The following is a 19,924-nucleotide window of genomic DNA, read 5'->3' as shown; positions in this document are numbered from 1 at the left end:
GTGCAGTGAGGAAATGAAAAGCACAGTAAAAACAAGTGGGAAGTGATACCATCCGGAACACATTAACGTCTAAATAGTAAGAAGTGAACAGAATTCCATTCTTTAGCTGATAGAATATGAATTAATAAGGTGTATGACTGTAAATCTAAATGTAAATGTTTCAACTGAAAAATTTTTTTCATTAATTTATTTGCGACGGTGTTAACTTATTCTGTTTTTGTTGTGAATGTTCTGTAATCCCCATCTGCTGCATCCAGTCTTGGCCTGGATTCTTTTGCAAAAGAGATTTTTTTTTTTATCTTTGTGGGATTTTCCTGGTGAAAAAAAAAAGGCTAAATAAATAATAATTACAGTAAGGAAAACATATTAAGCTCAACCACTGGAACCAAACTTCAAAAACGCAGGTTTCTCCATTTCCAGATGTGAGGGCTTCACTAGAAATTACTAGTGAATTTCTAGTGAAGTGACCTTATATGTTTCTCCACATAAGGTCAGTCGGTCTTACCCCAAATTACCTTTGTTCCTGTAAATCAGCCTCCATCTTGGTCCAATTCCCTCACAGGCTCACTTTTTCGCCCACTGCCTCTCCAGATATCTGGTCTCCAGCTGTGTTCAGATGGCTGGGAGGAGCAGATGGGATGGTTTTTATAAGGCGTCCACGCTCACAAACACCCACATGGATTCAGAGTCTTGCGGAGTGACCTCCTCCCACAGGGGACTTGGGACTTTTGTCCTAAAGTTTGAATTTTTTTTTTTTACTGACCATGTCAATAAGAAACAGATGGCCCTCACTCATAACTTGACTGCAGAAACCCATAGATTCTGGTCAGAAAAAATCCTGCAATTTGGTTTCTTAACTAGTTTAGAATGTTTTTCTTGTACTTCTTTCCTAATCCAATAGCTTTAAAAATTATCTATTTATAATTATTTCCATCCAGGAATAATTAGCTGTATATTAAAGCCTTAAGAAATTCATTCTGAGAGGCCAGGGTGTTAGCAAAGGAAATACAGTGCAGTACTCTGCCTATTGTAGTTCTAATGAGATCCGACAGTTTAAGAGTACTTTACAGTACCGTACTCAGAAGTGATTGGCCCTGACATCATAAAAGCATGTTTTCAGTGTAAAAAGAAAAGAAATGCAGGTACTGATCCTGCCAGGTTAGTGTTAGAAACACACAATTCATTTTGACTTGAAGAGAAAAGCTTATCTTTTAGAGAACGAACATGCAAGTATTTTTAAAATACAAAATGCAAATTACAGTAGTTATAGCAGGCATTTCTAGAGCTTCTTGTAAACAGATAGATAATTTTAAAACACAATTTTACAAACTGCTACACAAAGAGTCTTTGGCAGCTTGCCTTCTCTAAAGGAAAAACACCGCAAGGTTGATGTAGCATATGTGAGCATGACTTTTCTTTCTCAGAGTCTGAGCCAAATGTTTTACAGACTACATATCAGTATTTTCACTTTCCTTGATATTGGATCAATGAATCATTGCATAAATACAACAGTTCTCAGAAGCTAATATATAGCAATAGATTTAAAAGACTTAAGACCAGAAGCTTAAAATGTCAATTAATGTCAGTTGGTAAACGTGTATAATTTGACTGACGTGACAGGGTGTCTTCAGGGTAACGCTTTAAAAGAAACATTAGTGTGATTCAAATGCACTATCACTGATGGAACACAAACTGATCAAATGTAGAAAAGTGAGACTTTCAGCTGCTTCTATTCACTGCCTCTCAGTTTTGCAAAACCCATGCAGGACTCATTATTTAAAATAAGCTAGTTTCTAATGAAACACTTGAGATAAGAGATTTATTCTGTAAACACATTTGAAACAATTCTGACAATTAAAACAGGAACAGAAATTACAAGATGTAGCCGTGTAGCTACACGCCTGAACAGTTTAATAGCAAAAATAAAATAAAGAAAAGACTCTTCCATTGTGCTAGTTCTGCATCATGCAACTGATACTTCAGTTTATTTGTTTAACAACTTCCGTACTTTTGTTAAAAAAAAAAAACATACCTTGAAGAGCAACAACTATGACAAGTCTGAAATTATTCTTTAACTAAATCCAAAATTTTACTGCATTTGCTAGACATGTTTTGAAAAATTACAGCTGTGATAGATCTCGCATTTAGTATTATACAGATCTGTGCGTCCCATCTGGGTTGTTACCATGGAGAGCAGAAAGTATAGCTGTGTGCAGCTTTTCAGCTCAGTTTGTCCCCTGATTGACCTGTGGGCAGTCATGCAACTTCTGGGGTCATTCAGTTTTCAACCTACATAGGAGGTGTGTGTTTGCATCCGTGGGCATGTGTGTGTGTGTGGGCGTGTGTGTTTGAAAGATGGATTTGGGAGAGGGGTAAGGGTTAAACGCAGTGAAAGGAAGCCACCAGTGGGGTCATGGGACAGACAGACTGAACTGAGTTCGGAAGATGTGAAAGATAGAAGGCCTCCTGTGCAAACATAGCTGCCCTGTGACATGACAGAGTACTTCTAAAACTTTCAAGTCTGCTTGAAGTTTGTTTAATGAAAAGGAAGAGTTTTCACAATGCAATTATCCCAGAGAGTTTTCTTAATTCTCCATATTTTTTTAATGAACTATATGTAATCAGTTAGTAAATTAAATTGTAAGCTTGGTCAATATCACCCTATGTGTCTCTCTCATTCACATCTCCTCTACATTCTGGTCTCACCTTTACTCTTTGACCTCAGAAGGTGCTGGGCTGATAGAAGACCACAAATCTGCTGTAAGGAACACAAGAATCACATTAAGTTCAGAAGACAGACTTTCAGGCCACAGACTTGATGCTTTTTAAGTTTTGAAACTTCACCTTCGTCTGATGGTGGGAACCAGACCGAAGCTACTCGATCAGAGGATGATTTAAAATGCTGAGTTCATCTTTGATGGAGTCTAGCTGTAAATTCACAGAAACAGATTTTCTTGTTTTCTTTAAACTTTTGCCTTGTGTTCACCATCAAGTTGAATAGAGCCAAGGTAAATGAATAAGCTGATTTTAGAAATAATGTTTCTGTAATTTTTACAGTTTTAAATCAAAGACATTACCAAGTCCAGCCTAAAATCTCCAGCTCTGCCAAACCTCTGAGATATGGTGTGTGAGAAATGAGAGTAGGTGGGAATTTTACAAAGGAAGTGATGAATATTTAAAATCAAAAAGCATTCCAACATATTCTTTTTTCTGAAACACAGGGCAAACAATTGGCTTCAAGAGTTACCTAAAAGTTACCAGAAAAAGACTTAATTGTGTATTTAATTACCTAATTTTATCTGTGAATCAATGCAGCTGTTCTGTGAAGGCTTGCTAGAAAACATTAGTGAGCAAACAGAATCATTAAGATAAAGGACATCAGCTGGATCAGTGACACCAGTCTGGAGAAGTTTAAATCAAGGCTGCTTATAAAACAGCGGCCAGAGCTTTAAATTTCACAGAACTGTTCATCTAATGCTCCATCTGAAAATGGAAGAGAACCACGTAACTGCAAAGCTACAAAGACATGGTGGTCCAGCTAAATGAGTTGATGTTAGTAGCAACAGATGGTTCATCTTACAATTTAGGTAAAATATCAAACACAATAGAACAAAAAAAAACAAACAAACAAACAAACAAACACAGGAAAGCTTTAAGCTCCAAGAGCAAAATAACAAACCAAACACTTCTTAGAAGTGAAATTAAAAGGTACAAACCCTGAACTCTCTGTCTATCCACAAAACAGGAGGAAAACTGTTTAGAACAATAATGACATAAAACCCCTACCAGCTCCCTCTGTAAATCACTTAATTAGTCATTCACTTAATTCCCCACAATATTGCTCACAAAAAGATCACTTAAGTCCCCACAGACAACAGTCAGCACACAGACGAAGACGCAGGGACAAAGGAGCTCTTTACGGGGTGACTGATGAGCTTCAACACATTTCACCTGTGGCAGTCAGGTAGAGCTGAAACATGAAGAGAGAGAGAGCTCTCCTGAACAGAGCCCCTAGAGGTCAGTGACCACAACATTTGTTTAAAGGTTCCGATGTGACCTCTTGGTAACAAGGCGAAAGCATGTAGATATCTGAATACATGTCAGTGATAAGAATTTCCTAAATGCACTCTTGAATGAGAATGAGTGGGATAATAAATATTGCAAAATACTTACTCAACAAATAAAAATTAAAAGAGCAAAACCTATGTAGTTTTTTTTTTGTTTTGTTTTTGTTTTTGGTACATTGACAAGCCATATGTGTCCAACAACTAAACAAAAGTAGGCAAAACCATCCTCACTAGATTCTTTAACCACAACTGATTTGCCACAGTCCCCCGTTAAGGGACGGAGGAGAAAACAAGACAAAGAAGAAAAACAAAACAATAAGAGAGTGTGTTGTGGAACCTATGAGGGATAAAAGGAAAGTTTTCCTGTACAACTAAGTTTTCCTATCAATTATTTGAATGTAATAAATTTGTTAACTTGGTGAGGATGCCATGGTTGAAGGGAGATTGCAGTAACAGTGCAGTTACACTGTTGATATGGTTTACAAAAATCTGTTTCCAATTAAAGTTACATGTTAAATCTGGTTTCTGTTTGGGAGCTCTGGCTTTTTTGCTACAAGCTCTCAAAAACAACCAAAGGCACTCTGTTTAAGAAAACAGACAAGAACCAGTATGTAAACATCTGATACAACAACTGGGGAGAAAAATGTCAATGTTATACATTTAGAAATGACTGGACTAGGACCACTGGGTTGTATGACAGATCAGACTGTGAATGTTGACTTGGGTGTCAAACAATTCTAGCTTCAAGCTTCTTGTCTTGGCTGATGGTCAGGATCTCATGTAACATTCTTCAGCACGCTTGCAACTAAAGCCCGACTGAAGAGAATGTTCCAGCACTTTGAACCGTCTATTGCCATGACTTCCTAAATCCCAAAAATCGTCTGAAAAGGAGACAAAACTGCCAATCTAGCAAGATTTTTCTCTTCCACCTTAACAAACACATATTCAAGGGGAGCTTAAATTAGAGAAGCAGCCAATGGACCTGTTGGAGAAGCTGTGAGATTCAGAGCTCTGGTGAAAGAATTTGCTAATCTAACCAATCACCAATCTAACCTTTACGGAAGAGTGGCAAGCAGAAAGCCATTGTTGAGGTAAAACCACAGGAAGTCCAGCGTTAATTTCACCACAAACTTTGTGGAGGATGCCGTTGGATACACATATGAAAGAAGGTGATCTGTTCTGAACGTACAGGACTGGAGTTCAACTTTTTTGCCTATATTAAAAGCTTCATGCTTGATGGAAAATGATCACCATGGTTACTGTGCCCCGACCTAAGTCGAATTGACAATCCAAGCCAGACGAGACTGAAATGTTTACGTTCACTCTTGTTCTCCGCTGAAGTTGCAATGAAACAAGCAAATAAAGACACAAAGCTGGCAGAGACAGGATATGTATCATTTTCAATTACTTTCATTTTACCATGTTGGTCAATCAAATTAAAAAAATAAAAATTAAATGGGAAGTCCATTTATGCTTGTTTTTGTGCTTTTCCCTTTAACCTTTAAAAGGTGAAATGATTTTGCAAAGCACTGTATTTATAATTGCTTGGATGATGAAAGTAAGTATGAAATCTAATTTACACATGGAAGTAATAAAGTAATCTTGGTTTGGACTGAACTGAACTCAAATGAAGTTTCACATAACTTGTTTGTTATGCAAACATCGTGGTTATGGAGCCGGAGCTTGTTCAGATATAAAACTAAAGGTCACGCATGCTGCCACTCTGCACGTGTGCCATTGTGTGCCAAAGAACAGGAAATTATAACTTAATTAACCTTTGATGGGAAAAATAGCAAGCTTAACACACATACACACACACACACACCCACACACCCAAAACATTTCTTCAAAAAATAATTTTATCCTGTTAACTCTCAGTATCACTCACCTGCTCTAATGTATAAATTTGATTGGGAATGCTCAATCAAACATTCCCAACCAATGTTCCCAACCATCACTGCATCCCAGCAATGTGGGATGCAGTGATGGCTCTGGGTCGTGTACTGTCATTTGTTGTGTGACTTCAGGAAAATTAGTACAATTATTATTATTATTATTTCATTTTTTTTGGGGGGGGGGGGGGTGTTTGGCTTGGAATTACAAATTATACTTAGCTTTGATGCTCTTTCAGCTGGCACTTAAAGGGCGCTTTAGTTGAGGCTTCACAGGCTGGGTGGTCTGTCCTGAACATTGCCAAGAAGTTTCTCTTTATCTTGTTTGATTGTTACTTTTTTGTTTTGAACAAGAGACATTCGCTTCAATATAACTAGGAGTTTTCAAAGTTTTTAACCATGTTGCAAGGAACCACAGTTGTTTCCCCAGTTTTACCATGAGGAGATATTTGCCAAACTTAAACCATGTGGGTGGAAACTTCCCCCACAAAAAAGCACAGGACGAATGACTTGCCAAGCCAAACCATCACCATATGGCTGCAAGATTGTAACACATACATATTTTCCGATAATCATGGGAGATATATAAATATATATATATATATAAAAATTTAAAAAATGGCATCATCCTTGTTTCTGTGCCAGCTATACCACATGCAGATGTTAAAATTTAGGGTTGGAAGCCAATAACTGATACATGTATTGTGTTGCAAATGTTCAACTTGAATTGGTTTTTAATTCAGAGAAATTATAGGTGGCAAACTAAAAAGAACATCTGATCCAACAGTGTGTGTTTCCCAGGTTACTCTTTTGTTTCCTTTGAGGAGTTACCACAAATATACAAACAATTATTATCTAACTTTTTCAGATATCTATTGATCTTATCCATTTACGTATTTATGGAGCATGCAAAGCAAAAAGAAAAGAAGTCGTTCAGAATTAGATGCAAAAATATTTAAGATCCATTTACTTTGTAGGACATTTTTGAGGTCCAAATTCTGGTACCAGTAGAGGATTTTTGTCTCAAATAAATAAATCTAAATAAATCTTTTATTCCTACTTTAATGAAAGATTATTTTATATAAAGGGTTCATATAATTTTTTTTTTAGCATAGGTGAAGGCTGATTTATATTTTGCTTTCAACATCTTAAGGTTATTTTGTTAAGATCCTGAAATAGCAATTAAACTCTTGGGGAGCTTTGTCTGGGATAGCTAGTAGAAGACAAAAACATAAATATCAAACAAATACCATCAGAAGTATCAAAGATGCTTCAGGAAGCGAGAAAACATAAACTATTGTCATACAGCTGATGATATATGGTGAAGTAAAATGAGACGTGAACATGGCCACATGTCATTTCAAGAGGCCAAATTTAACTTTCTGTTTCCTCAGATAGAGACAAAGCCATACTTAGCCACATGCAGGTGTGGTTTTGGCAGAAGTTCGGAGCTGACAGGTGTGTTTGCTGCTGCAAAGTGATAATGACTATGATTATAGCTCAGGTGAACAGGCATGCAGAAGGCCTGGGCGGAGACTGAAAGAACATCATAATCCTTTAACCAGGATGTGTGCAACTGGGTTTTCTGCCCCCTGAACAGTTGTGGAGTCACAGACACACCAGCATTCACACATATGAACACACAAGGTGAAAAACAGAGAGATACACAAATAGAAACCCGCAACATGTATCCTAGTAACCTGAGGTGTTTTCTGTGTCGATTGGGATTCCTTAAATTCTTTCTATTTGTTAAATTCTAATGAGAGATATTTTTTAAATATTTTTTTTGTTCTATTTGATTTATGGGTATAATTTCCCCCGCTTCCATACCCTCAATTTTTTGAGAAACAATTGCTTGCTGGAGGTCTGGACTCTGTTGAAGCACTAAATGATTGCATCTGATTTTACCCAATTGTTAATATTTAGCCGTGATGTTTGAAAGGTGCCAGTTTGGTCGTGAAGGAATCTACGCTTTGAAGCTTACCAAAAATTGTGTACGCCATTAACAACCAGGCTCCACTGAAAAGAGAGAAACTCTGACTTTAGCTGCTCAGTATTTGGGAGCATGGCCAACACTGACTGAATGCCAAACTACAATCACAGGCAGACTTCAATTCAAACACAGCAGAGGTGTACAAGTGAGCTGTGACCAGGCTTGTCTTTGTGTGGCAAAAATTGCTGGATGACAAAGGTGAGGAGAGAGACTTTTATCATGGTAAAATCCTACCCTCTCATAAAGTGGTTCATTCCTTCCATCCTGTCCTTTCTGAAGGAATTTAAGGATTTTTAGGACAAGCCAGAGTGAGATTACTAGATTACCCCAGCTTGGAAAGAGAAAGCAGTGAAGACGTGTGGGCAGTGATGGGGCTTTCTAACCACTAGGTGGTTGCACTTCCAAAATTCCTGTGACCTCCAGCAGAAGTGCCGCTTCATTCTCGATGTGGCAGGAGCAATAGTTTGTGAGTAAAATGCAGCACTTCACAGCCTCCAATTACCAAAACGCTTACAGGTCTGTTACTCAATCTGTAAAGAATCTGAACCTTGTGACCCTCCTTCCAGCTTCCTAAGCAGAGCTGCTCCAGGAAACAGGATACCCTTTTGGGTAAAGGTACCTCGAATCCTGGCATTTTCACCTGTTAAATAGGTTTAACTGTAATTTTAGCATGCCATATACCCTTTTGTTAACCATAAATTGGACAACATTCTCTGATAAAGAGGTTTATGAAAGACTTGCTGGATGCAGCGAGCAGTAAAGCCCCTTTTCCCTTCATAGGATTTACCTGTGGTGTTAGAGGGCCTCACTGGACTGCCACTCAACCCATTGTTTTAATTGATGGAGAATTCTCCATGAAAACTATCCTGCCGCTGGCTCTGGGCTCAGGAAAAAGAAATAAATCAATACAATTTCATGCTTTGTCTGTGTATGAATCATATTTACAGTTTTCTCAAGGCCACAGAAGAGCAATAATATGCCCTAAATGCCTCTTTTGTACCAAAGGTTAAGGAGACCTGTTACAGATGCACTTCTCTTGGCAGTTGAAAAATGGGCAAATTATGCTCAAGCACTGCTTTATTTGTCACTTGGAAAAAAAAATATGTGTGAGAATGTCAAGGGTTTTAAAGAGGGGTGTTGCCCTCTGCCATCCACATAACCAGTTTGCCACCGATAGAATGGATCACATGCACTTCCATGATTGACTAAGCCAGTGGGCGCTTTGCACAGTGAGACATCTCGCTCCATTTTCAGATAGCCAGGGTGACCCTGGTAACCAAATGACATGTTCTGTCCTGATCCCGTTTATTTGTTTTCTTATTTCTTGCTTCTTTACCATCTGGGAGGAATCCATTTCAGATTACAACATCTCCTCGGGTGCTGTAATCAGAAACAGCTGATGTGTCCGCACGTGCACACAAAAACAAACCTGATTCTTGTAATGCTTGCTCGGGATGTTTCTAATCTTCTTGCATGATCATTTGACCCATCACCCACAATCTTTTTTCTTTTTTGCAGAAGTGTTACAACTCAAAAGCATGTTTATTCTAAATGTTGAAATTTTTAAGTGCACTTAAAGGCTCATATGGGGGTAAGTATTTGCTCAAACCTGTTGATTTAAGCTGCTATGTTGCAGTGGCTAACACAAATGAGGCCGCATGATAAGCAGAAACTGTACCAGCGATAAGCAATAAAATGTTTTTCCTACCACACATTTGGTAATGATGAAGACTGAAATGATTTGTTCACGAACTACATAGATATTTGTCCTTTTTTTTACTGTTTTCGTTTTAGCAGCCTACATTTTTTATGTGTTTTCAGTCACTTTGCATTAAAACAGGAGTACATCTGGAGTGACTTTTACCATGCTTTTAGGTTTAGTTTGTTTTCAGCCAGTCCAAAACACTTTCTCGCCCAGACTGACATTTCTGTGCTTTTATTAGTCATGATATAGTTTATGCTGGCGAACATCACTTTAAGTTGTTTGTGATGCATTTACGCTGAAACAAAAGAGAACATGTTTTTTATTTTTGAATAAGGGATTTGGGTGGAGTTGTAATGAAATCTTTTCCCTCGAGATCTGCAATTGACATTCGGGTCTAATGGTTGCTTTTCATTTTGCTTATTCCACCTTTCCAATGCAGCTTGAATTGCTTGTAAAACTGTTTTATTTAACTACCACTTTGCTTTATTTAGGTGCCAAAAAAATTGTCTGGTTAAATGTAGAAAAAAGTCAAATTAAACTAAATTTGTGGCATGGATTTGCTGAGAGTCTTAGAAATGATGAGACAGAGTCGGATTTTCTGCATTTTTTGAACATGTTATGCTTTTCCACTTAACCTTTGGTAAAAACAAAATAGGCCAACAAGTGTAAACAATATCAAAAATATATATACATTGATATAGTGTCTTGAGTCTTACATTTCGAGAAGATCACACTCAAAGCAAGAGGCATGAATAAAATGTGCTTAATTTACATAATACAAATCCTAGTCAGCAAATACAGCAATCTATTCTAAGACACTAAATTCCTTTATTAAGAAATTAATAGACAGACAGAAAACACCTAGTAAGACTGAAACTGGTTTAAAAAAATATTTAGACAAGAAGGCATTCCAACACACACTTTTATCCTGACATTTAAAGCTAAGGTAGAGAAAACAAAAGAAAATGTCAAAAAAGGAGTGTATCTACATGCAGATATATTTACCACACACAAGTATGAGCGCACAAGTATACCTGTCAAAAAGTTGCTGTTCATTTTGCATTGTGTAATTCTGACGTACAACAGGCTGCTCTGTTATCTATTATTCTCATGTGGCTGTTAGCATGTTTTTATGGTTACTGACTGAGTGAACCTGAACTTCATCTACACAAACAGACTAAGCTGAAACACTGTTGTTCTCATTCTGACCAATTAGTAGATTTATACCTGATGTTTTCACCTAAGACAAACAAGGAAACAACAAGTTATAATAATTGCTTTGGATGTTCGTCAGGTTGCAGTGTTTTTCTCTTGTTAGCGGCTGATTTTTTTTTTTTTTTTTTTTGCATTGGAACAAACGACTCTGTATTCCAGTGCCGGCCGGGGTCCAACTGGCCAAACAGTTTATACAACCAGACACAAACACTTAACATAATGGATGAATCTGATTTACTGTTCCAGCCACTCGGTTGTTTGGCACTTGTTGTCATGGAAAATCTCTTGGAGGTGGGTTAGCTCTCCAAGCGTGAATTATTATTATTATTATTATTGTCTTGCCTAATAATCAAGAGGATCAAGTTTAGCATACGGCTCAGATTCATGTTTTCTTAAAGCAACGTCATCTACAGATGTCTTAGGCCAACAGCTAGACTTAAGTAACACAAACACGCAGTTGCAGATATGCATGCCGCTCTTTATCTCTTGCGCTCAGTTCATGCGCAAGACACACAAATTGCAGTTTCTCACAGTCTCATCTTGCAGTTGTTTGACTTACTCCATGGCTTCTGACCCCAGCTTGGCTGAGTTGGACGGACTCTTGGCCCCGGCTGCTGCTCCAACTGGTTCATCTCCAGTGTAACCCTGCCGGACCCCCAGTGTGTACATGTGTGTCTGCATGTCTCGACACATAGAGTCATTTGTTTCCAGTGTCCTAATAGTTTCTCTAAAAACATCCAAAATTCCCCTTGTTTTTGAATGTCTTGCTTGTCCCTTTTGGTGGTACTTGTTTCCTGTGTTTATTTTTTCTGAAATCCGAATAAGTAAATTGGCAGCCTGACTTGATTTGACTTTTACCTGTAAAAACATCCAGAAAGACATTTACAGGGTTTTATTATAACTGAAGTTACATTTGTATCAATGAAAATATTTCGAACAGCAATACAGATGCTGAAAGATCTGGTTTGGTTTTGATCGTATTTTGTGTTAGTGGTTTCATAGTATATGCACACTTTTCTGATTTTCACTTGTGCAAATTTTCGATAGCATGGATGGTATTTATTACATTTCATAATTATGTTCTAGCTTGTGTTGGTCTAATAAGATCCCAATAAAATACATTAGGCTTGAGATTGCAAAATTACAAAATGTGAAAACTTTTTGTTTTTCCAAGACCTGCGCAGAGCACTTCCTCACCAAAGCCCACATGTCAAGACTCGAAAAGTGTTAAAAGTTCTGCATTCTAGGTTAAACTGTGTTAAAGGGTCAACGTTTCTCATTGTGCAACTCTCTGAAGGCCTCGGTCCCTCTCTGTCAGTTCCTCCTAAAGCGTTTGAAAAGGAAGTTGACAAAGTTTCTATTTTTGGATCTTTCTGCTGACCGTAGCCTGGAAGACGGCAGAAGGTGGGACAGGTATGTGTTATAGCTAGAGCTGTGAGTACATACTTGTACGGGGAAGCTAATCAGCTTTTTGTAGATGGGCTAATATCCTTATATTAGCTGAGATGGGTGGGGCTATATTTAGAGACTCACTCCCTCTTAACAGGGATAACACTGGTTCTGTTCGCCTCCCATCTTCTCTGCTTAAAATCAAGAAACCTCTGCAAGGAAAGATGAAACCGAAGCAAATCCAGAAAATATTTAAAACACTTTTTTTTTTTAGGTGAGCTCAGAAAAAGAAAAAATAGAGTTATGGTGTAGATGTAAAACACTAAGTGGATGAATTATTATTATTTAGTGATAAAGACAAAAAAATAGATCCTGATGATGAATGAGGCTAAAAGACACATTTGTCTCAACGTCAGCAGGGAAAGTGACAGCTGGAGGTCAAGGCTTGAGGGCATTAGATGATGCAGACCTGGATCCGATCCACTCAGCAGGCCAACATGTGTTCTTGGAGGCCAAGGCTCTCCTGGTAGTAAGGTCTTAGCATAAACGTGCCCTCCACCTGCTGTTTGAGATTCAGTCAAAGCCAAGGAAGTTGGCAAATGGCATTATGACACCGGCTGACGCTCGTCAGTGACGTCTTCTGGAGGGGAAATCCTTCAGCTGTCAGTAGCTGGCAGTGAAAGTGGGGATTTTCTGGGCACCTGAGAGCATTGACTTAATGTGGCCTCTCCTCCTTTCTATGAGCAACCAAGTCAACAAATAAGAGCAATTCAAAAGGGGTAAGGAAAAAAAACAGAAAACTTTAGATGAAACAAGTCATTTTTGATGTTTCTGATTTTATTTATCAAGTCAATCAACTTGACACCTGAACAGCTGTCAGATCATCAGTTTTGTCTGAACAGCACAAATCCACAAGACCTCAGAGCGCGCGCACACACACACACACACACACACACCTGAATACAACAAAACATGTACTTTAATTCAATAAAACCTCCAATCAGCTGTGCTGCTCTTCATCAGCTGAAGTAAAACTTACACAAAAAAAACATACATCACACGGCCTGCTACACCAGCCCCGACACGTTCTGTACAAAAATAGAGATCGCAACATATAAAAATAGGAGATCTGACATGTATTGGATAATTTGCAGAGTGCTTTTTAAAATTTTGAATGTCTGCATATGTGTTTTTCTCATGAGAGTCAGACAAATCCAGCACAGGACCAAAGCCAGTTGTTTCCGTTGAAATATCCGCGTCACTGAGCGTGCTACGCGCTTTTTTCACTCATCAAACATCCTCTTCTTCAGCTAAAGCCCTCAAATCCTGACTCTTCTTTGTCTTTTTCAGTGCATTCATATGTCATGGGGCCATTTTAATCTTTGTTTTACCTCAGTTCATAAGGTTAAGTCGGTGGAAAAACAAGCCAGGAGGCAAAAATTGTCTCCAGGAGAAAACGTAAACATACACTTAAAAGGAAACAGGATTGTTCCTTTAATCAGGAATTTATTTTTACCTCTCTACTTAGCAGTGAAGCTTATGAAGTTGCTAGTTTACATACGCAGACCATTTCTTCAAATCCTGCTCTCGATCTTTGCAAGATCACCTATGATCTCTGTCTGGCTGCCTGTCTATCTGTCTGTCTGTGATTATGTTGCCAAACCCTATAACCAGGCAGAATCAAAAAGAATATTACTGTTGCTTTCTGGACAGTTTTTTTCTACATTGGTTCTTTGATATTTAATAATATGTTTCAGTAACTATTGTGTGTTAGCAGCAGTACAACTGCAGTACCTTTGTGTAACTACTGCACTGAATTTACCTTTTTAGTAATGGGCAGGTTTTATTAAGAGAAGCATTTGTGCTTATGAGACTGCCTGTATTCAGTGGTAGCTGTACTGCCAAAAAGAGAGAGAGATGCATTATGAAATTTGCAACTGATTTTTCAAATATGAATTTGTAGTTGGCCTTTGAGAAACTGTCTCAGTGAGATAGTGCCAGTTACAAAACACAATTCAGGTAAAAAATGACTTAAATGAATACTTTCTATATGGCAGAATAAATGCAGTTCCTTAAACTTTGCTGTCTGGTGAGAAGCATTTTTGCCTCTGAACTTGTTCCACTGATTGATATAAAAAATAGTTTTTTTTTTTGTTTGTTTTTTTTGTATTTTCTGTCTGCAGATTGTTCCTGAGAGCCAGATGTACTGAGATGATCAAGTGCAACAAATGTCCCATGGTACTAAATTGTTCAATACTTGTAGTCATTTACTGCTAAATATTGGGAGAAAATATTTTAAATGTGATTGTAGAAACTCACAATGTTTTCACAACTTTCCAGTGTAATTTTATATGGCTCTGCCTCATTTGCTTTGTCTCCTGTTAAATCATGCTTGGAAAGTGTATCGTATTAGTTAGTTTCAGATCTTTTGCTTGACTGCTATTTTAAAACATTTTGGTTATCCAGCTGTACCTTTACATACATGTAAACATTCACTGTCATTTACTTTTTGCATTGTAAAAATACCACCATGTTGACTTATTTAAATGCATTCTCATTACAGAGCAAAAATAAGAGAAGTGCACTGATGAAAGTTATACTAAATGGGCATGTGTTTCTTATTGTACCATTTTATGTCTCTTACAAAGCAATTAAATCATATCCCTTTTGTTTACATGCATTAATCCACTTTCCTTTTAATTTAGATACTTATTATGTTGTCTCATATTTGCTGTTTCGCATTAAAGCCTCTTCCTTTCGGCTATCATTTATAGAAATCTATTTAAGATTTTGATCCAACCTGCCCTCATCCCCCCGTCAAGCGACTTCTGTAGAAAATGAGATTATGATGTTACTTCCTCTTTGGTAATCACAACACAATTGCACTGCAGAAGTGCTGATGAGCAGAGTCTTCAGAAACTCCTTGTTTAAAAAAAGGGGGTTGCTCCCAAAGCTCCCTCAGTGTAAGAGACCTGACTCAGCCTTGAGAATGTTTTTCAATTCCACAAATACATTCAGTATCAAGTTAAGTTCAAGATACTTTTCTATATTGATGAATCCTAAAAATGTTTTTTTTTTTTTTTTTTTTTTGGCTTGGTATAGGCACTTTAAAACAATTCCTGCACAGAAATAAAACATGCATTGCTTTGTTGATTATTATTATTTTTTTTTTTTACTGCGTAAATTTTAGAAAACTTGAGCATTAAAGCAGATCTTTGGATTTGTAAACAGTACCCAGTTCCTCTTTTTTGCATTGCCTGCGTAAAGACTTACACACACTAACAGACACACTCGCATGCAAACACACCAACGCATGCACAGAGCAGAAGAAACAGTGTGAATGAATCCATATTTTCACCAGGCTATTCTGATGCCCTTAGTTTCAATAAGGTGAATATTCTGGGGTTTTTAGTGCTCAGATGTGCATGTAACTTCCTGTAAGCTGTGGAAACTTAACAAAGTTATCATACCTTGAAGGGTTTCGTGGCTCTACAGACATTTGATCTACCAAACCCACAAACCAATCAGTTTGAAGTCCTCTCTCTCTCTGTGCACCCTGACCCAGGGAACAGCTTCGTTTCATACTAAAGACAAGAAGATGCATTCTTGTCATACAGACATGAGTTCCACAAAACTACATGGGCAACCGGAAAGTTTAGTTACAGGGCATCCAGGTGGCGTACCAGGAATGCTGCAAAGGAGTAAAGTACTGCTGGGAAGGTGAAAGTGGACAAGAGTAGATCGGCTGAACCTGCGCTACATAGTAGTTGCTGAAGTTGCCGTCTGACACATAAGGAGCCGGCTGGTAGAAGCAGGTTACATTGGCAGCGTTGAGAATGGCGTTCTGCTCAGCCAGGACTCGGAGTGCCAGCGACGAGATGAGGCTGAGCGTCTGACGCCTCTCGTGTCCCATCAAGCACACCGTGCTCTCCCTGACCACGTCATACAGCGTGGCCAAATAGTCATACTTCCTCTCCTCCAGGTCCACAAAGTGGTTCTGCAAGTAGGACTCCAGCTTCCTCCGCTGCTCACCCACGTCGGGGAAATCTATGAAGAAGCGGGAGCACATGTACCGCTGCAGCAGTTTCATCTCCGCGTCGGACGCCGCGCGGAAACCCCGCACCAGCAGGTGGCAGTACTTGAGGAGGCCGCCTCCCCGGATCTCCTCGGGGCTCCGGGTGCAGATGAGCCGCTTCCGCAGGTGATCGAGTGCAGTGGGGAAATCTCCGTAGACGCTCTCGCCGATGATCGTCGGATGGAAGGTGGCGGCCATGGCGTGTTCGGAGCACTCGTAGAAGAGGAGGAGGGAGTCCAGGCGGATCTGGAAGGAGTCCACGCTGAACTCAAACTGCCGGCGGAGAGAGTCCACGAACTTCAGCTCCACGTTTTTGCCGTGGTTGTTGGAGAGCGAGATAAGACTCCAGCGGTCTGAGTCATTGCAAACCTTCACCATCTTCTGAACATAAGCTTCCTAGAAACAGAGAGATAGAGACTAATCAGCCGTTGACACAGATGGAAAATTTTGATATGGGCACTTTTATGGGTCATTGAGGTCACAGTGGAAAAAAAAGAAGGCAATTCAATAGTGTCTATAATCTTACTTAAATAACAATGAAAGTGTATATTAATAAAATCATCTTATGTTGGAAACTTAATATTAGGCTGCTTACCAATATTTTAAGGTTAGGAGTTAAGGTTTCAACACAGTTATTATTCAAAGTCATTTTATGACCCTATCCAACATTGCCCCTTCTCCTTGCTGGGCACTGCTGGTCAGGTGACTGAAAAAAGGCAACTACTACTACTAGTACTACACTTATCTGACACTTAAAAATAAGACAAATCGAGCTGCTTAGAACTACTTTGGGTTGTAAAAATCCCTCTTTAAAGTAGAAAAATTTTAAAAGATATAATCGTGAAGCTACAGGAAGTATAAATGGATTGTCTGACATTTGGCCCTGGATAGGCAAAGAGATTTAATGTTCTGCACGATTATTTGAAACTACTATTAAATGTATAGCATGTTTTATGATCGTGTTCGCTTAAATTTATGTATTACATTAAAATAAAAGGAAAACTGTAATAAATAATGCTACTTTTTTGAAGTATTCCAACCAAGTGTAGCTTTTGTTTTTATTTTGGTTTCAATAAAATCAATTCTCCTGGTACACATTACAAAATTTCTTAAAATATTTGAAAACCATCCACCTTCCTTTAATCCATCCCGGAGGCCCACTAACCCGTCTCCCTGTCTTGTACTCCCCTTCTCAGCTGCAATGTAGTTTCAGCCATTGCAGTAGTCCAAACGTTTCTCCCCAGCACCTATTACACCCAATCTGACTCATAGGTTCATATTTATGTTTATGGTTTTATCAATCAGATGTTTTGTAGGAGAAGAAATTGACAAACTTTTGGCTGTTGGCAGCTTCTGCAACTCCACATTTATTCTGTTTGTGCAGGTAAAAATCTTAGTCATGATGTTCTGACATCACATCTGTTGGTGGGCCATTAGTAGCCAGGGTAGTCCTTGGTATCCAGGTAACTGAGGGCCGAATGATTAATGTAGCGCTGGCTCCAATTGGATTAGACAGAATCCTGTCTGAACTGGAAACTAACCCCCTTTTTAAATGTGCAGGCTTCTAGTTTAGGCCAAACTCAACCCTATACTTTGGTGAGGCATACTCAAATACAATTTAGGGGCATTACGTTCAAAAGTTTAGATTTTCCAGGATCTTTTTTGAAAAGCTGAAAAGTTCTGGTTTTCTCCAAGTTCTGCTGTGCAAGAGCTGATGTGTAATTACCTTTAAGGTCAGAGGTGTGATCTTCTCTTTATTTACCCCTTCAGGCAGGAAGTCCAGAAGTGAGTCCAAGACCAACTCTTTTACTAACTGAAACTCCAACTCTCCCTTCAGGTCCGCGCAGAATATTAAGTCCAAATCTTTCCATCCCAGACCGCTATCCTCATGCAAGACGTAGCTGGCCGCGGATCCGTTCAGGCGCACCTCCCGGACATGTATCCGCTTCTCCTCCATGCGGCTACGGACAACATTAACGATGTCCCGCGGCTTCACCTCCAGAGTGGGGAAGCTCCACCGGCCGTGGATGGGTATTGAGCCCGTGAGGATTGCGTCCAGCCGCTGCACTTGCTCCCAGTTGAGCACGCTGAGGCCGACGCTCTCCGCGTCCGCGCAGCTGTTGCCAGCTAAGTTCTCAACGCTTTCGTCCATGCCGATAGTGATGGTGAGAGGCAGACTGCTGGGTGTAAGCGGTAAAAGGTGACTCCAGACTCCGCTGGAGCTGTGGCATCAGAGAGCCTAAGAGCTGAGGTCGATCATAACAGATGCATGGCAGGAAAAAGTTGTAGAGCGGCGATGTCCTACTTTTTACCTCAAGTCTGCATACCGGACAGATTCACAGAGCGTGTCCCTTTTAGCAGCTTTAACGCTCCACATCAGAGTAAATAATAACAACAACAACAACAATAATAATAATAATAATAATAATAATTCCTTCCTTCCTTCTCAGCCTTTCGCATCCATTTCGCTGGAAGAAATAAAAATCCCCCGCCGAAGTTTTACTTCTCCCCTCAGTGTCTCTCACTTTTACGCACAGATTAATGAACGTCGGTGGTGCGCAGCTGCAACTTTACGCATTGTTTCCTTCCTTTCTTTCTTCATTTTTTAAAGGCTTCCAAAGCACACATACTTTCAACAAGCGGGGCAAAGCTGCTTAATCCTTTACATTTTTGGCCCTTTTTGTCGTTTGGTGGTCCTGCGCGAAGCCACAGCGGTCCCACTGCCCAGCTGCTGGGGGAGGCTGTGAAACCCATAAGCGCTTCCCGTCTGCGGAGAACCTGGGCGGGCCGCGCTGATTGACAGCTCACACCTACTAATAGCCTTCCGCAGCTCGGATGTGTGTCCGAGGATCGAGGCGTGTCTGAGAACAAGGCACCGAGATGTAGTGACACAGAACAGCAGGCCTCAGTAAAAAATAAACAAGTAAAATAAAATAAAAGTTTTAATAATAAAAAATATATATTATAACAAAAAAAAAGAATCTAACTTTTAAACTTTAAATTTTGTGCCACTTTTGTCATTTTTGTCCATCACTTAACAAAAATGAACTAATGACAACTCTCACCCACTTGTTCTACATTGTGCGTCATAATTAGGGAAATTATAGTTTTATTTCTCACTTGTGTTTATAATGTATGAGGACCACAATGGGTCTCATTTTATGAGTCCAATTGCTCCAGTTGACATCTTTTTTTTTTTTTTTTTTTTTTATCATATTCGAGGCGGATGAGTTGCAAGCCCCATAAAGAGCAATTATCTTTTACACATTTATTTAAATTAATCGTTGAGTGGCCGAGTCGCTCTAGTGGTCATCTATGCAGGGGTCCTCAATCACCTCACTCAGTGTTGTACTTTTCAAGTATCTCCATGGCGGCTAAACCAGTAGAACAACAGGACTCGGACTTTTAAAAAAGCTCCGATAAGGCATAAACACAGAAGTGTTTCCTATCTGTCGGCACTGCCGAATTTGCTTTAGATAAGTAGGACATTTTTACTCAAAGCTGACACTTTCAAGGTTTAAGCTGAAAAAAGCTCCTCTGATAAACACTTAAGAGATTTCTTACTTGCCTGGCCTTGAACTCAAAAAA

At 39.1% G+C, this 19,924-nt stretch overlaps 1 protein-coding gene and 1 long non-coding RNA gene across 2 annotated transcripts; both read right to left on the bottom strand.

The window, feature by feature from the left end:
* Positions 1-246: 246 nt before the first annotated feature.
* On the bottom strand, positions 247-3,861 carry LOC122825161. The gene is made up of 5 exons (XR_006369591.1): positions 3,717-3,861; positions 2,845-2,928; positions 2,707-2,755; positions 516-620; positions 247-271 (listed from the first exon to the last, which is right to left on the bottom strand). It is a non-coding gene; the product is annotated as an uncharacterized LOC122825161 (long non-coding RNA).
* Positions 3,862-13,080: 9,219 nt separating this feature from the next.
* Positions 13,081-19,131, bottom strand: LOC122825160 (terminal nucleotidyltransferase 5A-like). Its single transcript, XM_044106312.1, has 2 exons — positions 18,063-19,131; positions 13,081-16,732 (listed from the first exon to the last, which is right to left on the bottom strand). Exons 1-2 carry the CDS (start codon positions 18,486-18,488, stop codon positions 15,917-15,919), a joined length of 1,242 nt encoding a protein of 413 aa, XP_043962247.1. The 5' UTR covers positions 18,489-19,131; the 3' UTR covers positions 13,081-15,916.
* Between the last annotated feature and the right edge of the window lie 793 nt (positions 19,132-19,924).

This window comes from Gambusia affinis, linkage group LG22 (genome assembly GCF_019740435.1).
Source record: "Gambusia affinis linkage group LG22, SWU_Gaff_1.0, whole genome shotgun sequence".
In the NCBI taxonomy this organism is placed as follows: Eukaryota; Metazoa; Chordata; class Actinopteri; order Cyprinodontiformes; family Poeciliidae; genus Gambusia; species Gambusia affinis.
Note: the sequence above shows the minus strand (reverse complement) of the source record. Positions and strands in the feature narration are given on the sequence as shown.

What these genes read in the sequence shown, in the direction of transcription:
- LOC122825160 (XM_044106312.1), bottom strand. Translation starts at nt 18,488, where the DNA reads ATGGACGAAAGCGTTGAGAACTTAGCTGGCAACAGCTGCGCGGACGCG. An exon ending in TCACACCTCTGACCTTAAAG is followed by an intron (nt 16,733 to 18,062) that starts GTAATTACACAT and finishes CTCTGTTTCTAG; the next exon opens with GAAGCTTATGTTCAGAAGAT.